The sequence below is a fragment of the Echinops telfairi genome, unplaced genomic scaffold (genome assembly GCF_000313985.2).
Source record: "Echinops telfairi isolate 266 unplaced genomic scaffold, ASM31398v2 ScPeMD7_70;HRSCAF=299, whole genome shotgun sequence".
Taxonomy (NCBI): Eukaryota; Metazoa; Chordata; class Mammalia; order Afrosoricida; family Tenrecidae; genus Echinops; species Echinops telfairi.
The window spans coordinates 32,859,739-32,868,895 of record NW_022103968.1 but is presented as its reverse complement, the minus strand read 5'-3'; the positions used below and the strand labels follow the sequence as shown (position 1 = coordinate 32,868,895).

The following is a 9,157-nucleotide window of genomic DNA, read 5'->3' as shown; positions in this document are numbered from 1 at the left end:
TTTCAAAGACTGCCAATCTTTGGGCTATGCAAGGGGAGTTCTAGGCACGGGACTCTTATCTCGGCACCATCTTTTCACATGCTTTTCATTGATTTTTCCATCCAGCAGTTACAGTCAGACCTCCTCCTGGAACCATGCTTCCACCCTGGATATACGACGACAATGGCCACCAGAAAGCTTTACGGGAGCTACTGCAGCAGGAAATTTAATAACTTGGATCAAGGGGATACCATAAGAATCCAAGGCACTGGGAACTTTCTAGAATGCCAGAGAAGCATCCTTGAGCTCTTCAACGCCAGTTTTTGCAATACCTACGATTGTGTCTTTGATTCGGTTCACGTACCACCAATCTGGGGAAAATTTGGAGTAAGTTTGCGAAGTGATAAGGTGTTTTGGTTTTGCTTAGAATGATCTGGGCTGCAAAGAATTTAAAGAATAGGATTGATGTGTTTCTTTTACATAGTAACTTTCTAGGGAGATAATTTATGGCTCGCTCCCCAGGTCCGTGTTAGAACTTGAGATCAGCTTCTCCGTTTCCTTGGCTTTCTTGTGTTCAAAACAGGTGCCGTGCTAAGTAGGCATCATAGCTTCCCTCACCTGCAAAGCCAAGCAAGCAAGAAGTTTCTCTCCTACATCTCTCCCTCCCACTTTGCAGAGGTGTCAGTAAACATCTTTCCAAATCCCATTGGCCAGAATTTGATGAAAAGTACATCTTTCAACCCACTTGTGATTAAAGGAGAGTGGATTACGATGGCTGTTTTAGACTTATTCTTTTTGCCCTGGAATGGGAGACTCTTTCTTGAGCATGTTTCTTCCCTATATGTGTTAGGCTGGGTTGGCTAGAGAAACAAATCCAGTGAAATTCATATATGTATAAGAAAGAGCTTTATGTCAAGATATAATTATATATCAAGAAAGCATCCCAGCCCAGTCCAATTCAAGTCCATAAGTCCAACAGTAGTCCCTAAGTCCCTCTGCAGACTCACATAGAATGTAGGGTCACAGGTTGGTGGGTGGAAAGTCGTGTGGATCCAACGATGATGGCTTTGGCTGCAAACAGGATCAGTCAGCAGAAAGGTGATGGCAGAGAGAGAGAGAGAGAGATGGGGAGGTTCCCAAGGCCCTCCTTATGAGAAGGCCATGCCCACAAGGAGGCACCATCAGTCTGTGACCTGATGGACAGGTTGAATACCATCCCTACACTTTGATCTTCAAGTTGACATAAAATTATGTAACTACCACACTATATATGGGGAAAATCCGGATCTTATAAGCAAAGAAAAAGAGGGATGATTATGGGTAGGCAGCCATCAGGACTTGCTGCAGATAATTTCTCAAATGTCAGAAGCAGCAGCAGCCATCAGGTGAGGATTTTCCTCTACAAAGATGTTTAGGAATTAGAAACTTAGACTCCCAAGGGAACATTGGGCTTGGCATCATTTTCATTACATTTTGAAGTTTGGGGAATTATTTGGATCCCAGTTCCAAGCTCCTTCTGAAAAGACATTTCTCTAAAGAAGATAAGTGAATAACCTCTAAGTACACAAGAAGATGCAAATTAAGACCACAGATGGGGTACCACTTCAAGTCCAACAGAACAGCTATTATCAGAAGAAAAAACAACAAGAAAAACAAACAGAAAAAGCACCTGAAATAAATGTTAAGGACAATGTGGGGAGATTGGAACTCTTCTGTATCACTGGTGGGAATGTAAAATGGTACAACTGCTGTGGCAAAGTTTGGTGGTGCTTCAAAAAATCAAACAGAATAACCTACCGTATGGCCCAGCAATTCCACTTGTACATATACACTTAAGAGACTGAAGGTAGATCATGCACATCATTGTTCATTGTAGCATTCTTCATAGTAGTCAAAATGTAGAAATAATCCACATGTCTAGCAACAGATGAATGAATAAACATACAAAGAAATGGAGTTGTGATATATACTATGGCATGGATGAATCTTGAAAACATGTTGATTGAAATGTCAGATATAAAAAAGACAAATGTTGTATGAACCCACTTATATGAATTATCTAGAATAGGCAGGTGGATAGCAACAAAACTTTTATTAGTGATTAGCAAGGTCTGGGGAAAGGTGGGAAGGGGTGTTGTTGATGAAAGAATAGTGAGGTTTTGTTAGGGGTTTCCATTCAGGGTTCTAATAAGTGTCCAGTAAGGGATCAAAAACTATTGGAAATAGATAGTGGTGATGGATGCACAGCATGTGAACTATAATTAATGCTACTGAATTCTATGTATTTAAACAGCAAACTTTATATATATATCTATATGATTTTTAAAAGAATAGAAAAATCAATTGCCAAGTAGCTCAGAAATTTATGTCAGTAGCACAGTGATCCTTGTTCCAAAAAGGATGCAGCTCCTGGATCTAGAACTTCACTTGGTTCATTAAATCCCTCAGCAGAGATTTCCAAGTACTTGTGCTAGGGGCCTCTGGAAAGCCTCTCAATATCTTTGAGTTGGCCACAGCTGATAACTGCATTTCTTTCTCGTGCAGGCATTTTCAGCTTATTACTACACAATGAGCTTTTTAAACTTGACATCGGAAGACGTGTCCAGTGAGGAGATGGTGACTCGGAAGATGGAGGAGTTCTGCTCCACACCCTGGGCTGTGGTGCGTGATCAGAAAGAGCAGCTCTCACAACTACCCTGCGCCCTTGGTAGCCTTAGCTTCCTCTTCACATGCTTCTAGTTTGCCCTGGCGAAGATCTAACCAATGTATTAGAGAGGCTTAGATTGCGGACTGAATTAGAAATACATCTGCCTCTAAATGAGCTAACAACATTGGGAAGCTTAAACAAATAAGGTTTTATTTATTTTTCTTACCTAACACAAGGTCTGGCCAGGGTCAGCAGCTTGACAATGTCTTAGTCGTTGCCTCTTCTGTTATTGTGACTATTTCCTCATGGACACAAGATGTAGCTTCATCAGGGATCACAGCCATGATCAAGCCCAGAAGGATAGAATTAGATGCATCTTTTTAAAGGAAAATAAAGCTATCCCAGAAGGTGCTCAGAAATCGTTTCCTTACATCTCTTTAGCCAGGGCTCAGTGAGAAAGCAGGGTACAGAATTTTATGACTGTCTTAGAGCCTGAGAGCTCCCTGGAGCTGGCCACATTACTGCCAACTCCTTTTCTCCAGCCTCACAGTCAGCATTCTCTCAGCAAGGAAAGCAGGCCACTTCATAGAAGACACCACAGACACTATTGTGGTAAGACCCTTTTTCACCACTGCTCATGTCCAAGATGCCCCCTGCTCCTCATCATTTGAAGCACGTTTACTTTTTGGAATTGGAGGCACTGCGTCATTCAATAGCCACTCACTGGCCCCTAGTGAAAGTGTCCGGAAAAGAAAGAGGTTATTGGCCCACTCCAGTTATAAAAGATACTTGGCATAGAACAAAAATAAACGCACTGCCATTGAGTCAGTCTTGGCTCACAGCAGTCCTGTACAGAACTGCCTCCGGAGGTTGCCAAGGCCATCACTCTTGACGGGAGTAGAAAACCTCTTCTTCCTCTCACAGAGCAACAGAAGGTTTCAAACTGCTGACCTTATGGTGTGCAGCCCAACACTTAACCCACCATGTCACGTGGGCCTCTACATCACATAGGGGCAAACTCAAAAGAGCGGCTATTTTAAGTTGATACAGCTGCAGAAGGGAATAGTGCTTTCCTCCTATGCAAAGACATTCATTAAAACTAGAAGCACTGACCAAAGGGGAAGAAAGGTTGCGCAAGAGCCTGTAGATGGGGAGTTCTTCCCACGTTTGCTGCCGGAGTTAGAGCATCAAGAAAGGGGATCCAGGGCCTTCAGCAAGCGCTGCTCACACGCGTGTCAGCACTTTACAATTTACAAATGTTCGGGGGAAGCTTTTTGTAGTTGATGGTGGTCTGTGAAAGACGAGAAGCATCTTACGAAGAGGCAACTCAAGTCTAGGCCGATGTGGTGAAGGCGGCTATTTAAGCTGCTCTTTGGGGTGGGGAATCGCGTCTTGCTCAGAGTGAGAGCTCGGTCACATCCCCTTTCCTTACCCTCGCCAGTTTCATCAGCTTGCTTTGCAGTGGGAATGCTCGTACGCAGACCTAGGTTCTGTTCTGATAAGCCATGGGAAATTATGCAAAGGCCCCATTAGTAGGCTTAGAAAATTCTGCATGTGGGGGAAATGCTGAAATATTTAAAGGCACTCTGGTGGTGTAATGGTTACACACTGGGCTGCTACCCACAAGGCCGTCAGTTCAAAACCACCAGCTATTAGGTGAGCGAAAGATGAGGCTTTCTGCTCCGTGAACAGTTACAACTTCAGAAACCTACAAAGGCCGTTCTAGCCTGTCCTACAGGGTCTGTATGAGTCGGCCTTAACTTGATGGTAGTGAGTTTTGAGTCATGAAAGAGTTGTGGAAGAGGAGAGCAGGATGTGGCCTGCATTCTCCTTCAACAAGTCCTCCATTGTTGACATGGCCATGATTTCCCCAACTGTATTGCCACCCCTTGTAAACATAGTTTGGTCAAATACTTTTCACAGGGTAACCCTTTTCTTTTCCTTTAAACCTCACCCTGAGCAAAGACTGCTACCCAAGTGTGCTCAAGTTTGGGAATGTTCCTTCTATAGATCCTTGGCAGAGAGCTAACAATCAATAAGCCAGTATTATGTGTTGACAAGTAGACACTTTGCACATATTATGCCATGATTTAGATGGGGAAATAAAAGGAAGAGCACACCACTGATGTCTGTAGTTACCTCAAATCACTGGATTCCCCAAGGCAGAGAGAGGGAAGTCAAAGTGGCAGTCCATGGTCATCCCCTAGAAGGTTAATTAGAGGGTCATACATCTTTTCAGTGACCCGAATTTAGCCACCTTTACATCCTGCCAATCTGGTCATGCAAAGAACAGCCCAAGTAAATAATTCTTTAAGCTTCTATGCATACTGATAATTAGGTATTTCTGAGTCCTGATGTTCAGCCTCGTGGATTTCTAACCTTTCTAGGCCAGAAATCCTGCATATCCTCCTTAGTGTAGGCTATTCCCCTGTGTGTGAGAATGCGGAGAAGAAATGGGTGAGGAGGAGAAAACCTGGTACTGGCCCCACTGTCTGGGGAATTGAAAGGGAAGAGCGAGAGAGAAGGATGATTAATCCTTCTGTGTGGTAATAAGATCACAAACATTACCATGACACATTCTATGAGCTCTTTCTCCCAGCCCTAAATGAATGGGTAAATACAGGCCCACCCCTAAAATACTACATAGGCTGCAGCACCATGTGAGCTGGGGGATTTCTCCTCTCTCTCATAGTGGGAAAGAGGGCTAAAGAGAAGTGGTGGCCATTGTATAAATCTATCCTCTTCACTCCTAGGTGAACACAACTTTTGCTGATGTGAATAAGAAGTACTTGAGTGAGTACTGCTTTTCTGGCACCTACGTTTTAACCCTCCTTCAAAAGCTTGGTTTCACAGAGTACTGGAATCAAATCGAATTCTTGAACAAGGTAATTTGAGTATGTTTTGTGTTGGGGGGAGGTTGCTGGTAGTGACAAAAGCAGTTTCCGTCTTGAAAGTGGTGAAAGTCCACCTGGTTTTTAGTTTGGACCTGATACTTTGTTCCCCCACTTCATCTCTAATCCGAGTTGCCACTTTGTGACAAGCCCTTCTGGGTATGTTACTAGCATCGTCCTTCTGCTCAGATTACCATGACTAACATCTTATGAAACTAAAATATGAGATATTAAAATAACGTAACAGCATGTTCGTAGCTGCAGGGATTCTGTATGCTGACTCTCATATCCATCCCAAAGACCCTTTCTTCATGCCAGCAAAAGCTGATCATGGTCTCTTGCAAGAGATAAATAGCTCTGTTGATTGTGGCTCTTAAGGCCAACTGCTTCAAGGTTGACCAATCTGAAAACTATGTGACGAAGGGGACTGGATGGCTTTGAAGGGGCCATTGCTTAGAAGCCTGAGCCCAGAAATAACGTCATTATTGTGCTGTACTACACCGCCACCTGCAGTTATCCAGGTGCAGAGCAATATTTACATCCGCTGTGCAACAGCAGCCTTTTAGTATCTTTTTAAGCCCATGCCCATTAATGGAAAAACATTTTACCTGCTTTATTAAGTATTGTGATTTCAAGCAAAACAAAATGTTAGAACAAAGGACTGTTTCATCCCTGAGGATACCAGTTTCATTATACTCTTGTTGGTAAACTCCATTAATTCAAATGCCAGCATTTTCCTTGTTTTAATATCCCTTCCTTCCATTCCATCACAAGTTTTCATTTCTTTGAAGGCTATGTCTGTGTGTAACTTAAGATAGATGCTCAGAGCATTCTTGATTTATCTTCTTTGAACTATAAACAAGGCAATAACTATCTAGGCCAGAGCTCGGCAAACTTTTGAGAAGAGCCAATTCTGTCTCTCACAACAATTAAAAAATTACTGGAGCGTCAAAAAAATATTTTTACAAACAAATGAAATCACGATTATCTGAATAATGTTCTTTAAATTATTTCAATTTTACTTCAGAGCCACAAGTATGTTTCGAAAGAGCCACATTATCTCAAGAACCCGATCTAAGCAATAACTCTTCCAACTCAGGACCCCTTATCAACAGACGCACTCCCATAAGCTTTCTATCCCTCAGAGGGCAGGTACTCTTTTAGAAATGGCTTATTCCCAGTGTTGGTAAATGTTTGGGGAGAGAGGGAGTTCCACATTATTGTTTAGAATGTAAATCAGCACAACCTTTCAGGAGATTATTTTGACAGTATGTTCCAGGGATCTTAAAAACATACACATCATTTAATACAATTACTCTATTCTTAAGATACGTAAATAATTAAACTGAGCAAAAAATGAATATGTCAGAGTGTTCAGGCCAGAAATGTAGAAATATCTTACGAGTCAAAGAATGATGTTCATAAAGTTTCATTAAGTGAGCAAACTATACAATTTAGTATCATTTTTTATGCATTTGAAAAAAGTAAATTGCATATAGAGAGACCATGAAGGATAGGTCATAAAATGATGCCAACAGCAACTTCCGAGTGGTTAAAACAGTCTGATTTCATGTTCTCCTTTAGCTTCTGTGTAGAAGATGCCAGAGCACGCTTCACCATTTATGAAGAATCCTTGCACATGCATACGTATCATCTTCTGATCTTGATAAAGTGAGATTGATTTTCCAATGTTTCTCTAGATGAGTCACGAAGAAGTCCTGGTTACACAGGGAGCTCATTTGCCTCCTTCTTGCCACCTCCACCCTCACGCTCACAGCAACAGAACACATAGAGATCTCCAAAGGACTCTCTTAACGACTAAGTTCTTTTAGGCAGGTGATCACATATCCCATTCTCAGCCTGGCTGCTGAGTGGGAGGGTTAATCAGACTAGGTAAGTATGTTCCAGGGCCAAAAGCTTGCAGGATTCATGGGCGTTTACAAATTTCTTTTGGAAATGGTAAAACTCCCAATTCTCCTTTGTAACCGCCTGCTGTTCTTTTCCCCCCACAACCATATTCCTAGTTTATATACAAACTTATGCACTGAGAAAACCAAACACAGTGCCATTTACCTAGTGGTTGTCTAGTATTTTGGATGGGTTTCATGATGCTTAGGTATTGTCTCTTTGGGCCAAAAAAATAACAGACTCTCCCCACTGTTTGTAGATCAACGGCTATGCAGAAGCCGGGTGGAGTTTGGGCTACATGTTAAACCTGACCAACATGATCCCAGCAGAGCTGCCACCGCCTAAACCTTTCTCTCGCCCCACGTACATCACCCTCATGGTCTTCTTCTCCCTGCTGCTGGCGGTAGTGTTCATCCTAGGCTCGGTGATCTTTCAAAAGTCTTCACATTTTTGGAAGTAAACAGAATAGCAGGACAAGTTGAAATCTTCTGGCTGGAATGAGGAAAACACAAAACAAAATCCACCCAGGAAGCACTTTTCTCTATGGCTGCGTACAAGACCATCCTTCCCTGCTCACTGGGGCCAGTCTCGATCAGTTTAAAGCTTCCGAGCCTTTTGCTGGGAGTCATTCACCACGCTTTGCCTCAATGACTTCCCTGCAGACACTGCCTCTTTTGTCTTTCCCAATTGCCCACTCCCTTTCATACAATATTTGTGTAAGTTGTGCCACTTTTCATGCTTTTTTGCTTTATAAAAGAACAATATTGGCTTTTTCTAAAAAATTGTGTGTCCTGAGTCCTGTGTGGGGAATTAAAAAAAAAAAAAAAAAGAATCTCAGGAAATGGTTTCCTTGTACTTTAAAATTTAGAGTTCTTTTCTTTCTCCTGAGGGGCCTTGAAAAAGTTCATGGGAAAATTGAGGGAAAAGATCATGGGATTTCTTCATGCGCTTTAAAAATCCCATTCTTATCTTCCCACCGTCCCATTCTCAGCCTGTCTTCTGGGTGGAGGGTGTTCCGGACTGGGTAAGTATGTTGCAGGGTTCAATGTGCTTCAGCAGTTGATGCGATACCAAATGCAATCCAAAATAGGAGTGCGGGCAAGTTACATTTTTCTGAGTGATGCAAAACCGCTGTACCCAGACCAGAGATTTTTTAAAAGCTGTTGTTACATAGAAGTGTCCAGTCACAAGGCCGACTACATGTCAGGAAAAAAAATACAGTTGTAACTTAGGGTTGGGGAAAATTTATCCTCCAATTCATTCATTCATTGTTTTTTGTTTGTTGGTTGGTTGGTTTTAAATTGTGGTAAAATACATATACCAGCATACCTCTGAAATATTGCGGGTCAGGTTCCATACCACTGCAATAAAGCTAGTCACAATAAAGTGAGTCACATGCTTTCTTGGGGGGATGGGGTTTCTCAGTAATTATCTTCACACTATATGCTGGAGAATAGCCGTGAACTGAAACCACCAGCCTTTCATTAACAGCTGATTATACTGTAAAGATGCATACTGAGATTTAAAATGATGGCATACCTTATTGGCCCAGGATTTAATTTAGTGAGAGAGCTAGATTAGCGTAGGGGAGGGGGCACAAGCGAGTTGCCAGGGAGTGGATTCTGCATCCTGGCGATGCCGGCATTACAGAGTGGAACAGTCCACTGAACGATTTTCAAGACTGACCTCTCAGACGCAAATCACCAGGCTTTTCTTTCAAAGCACTAAAGGT

General features: G+C 42.3%; 1 protein-coding gene across 3 annotated transcripts in view; it reads left to right on the top strand.

Annotated features, from left to right (window-relative positions):
- Positions 1-8,240, top strand: part of ENTPD1 (ectonucleoside triphosphate diphosphohydrolase 1) — an 82,736-nt gene extending 74,496 nt beyond the window's left edge. For 2 of the 3 annotated variants that reach the window (XM_045291379.1, XM_045291377.1), the window contains 4 exons: positions 106-366; positions 2,524-2,640; positions 5,380-5,511; positions 7,685-8,240. In XM_045291379.1, the coding sequence (XP_045147314.1) occupies positions 106-366; positions 2,524-2,640; positions 5,380-5,511; positions 7,685-7,885 (711 nt within the window). In that variant the 3' untranslated portion in view covers positions 7,886-8,240. The remainder of the gene's footprint in view (positions 1-105; positions 367-2,523; positions 2,641-5,379; positions 5,512-7,684) is intronic. The other variant, XM_045291378.1, reaches the window with a different exon arrangement.
- Positions 8,241-9,157: the final 917 nt, after the last annotated feature.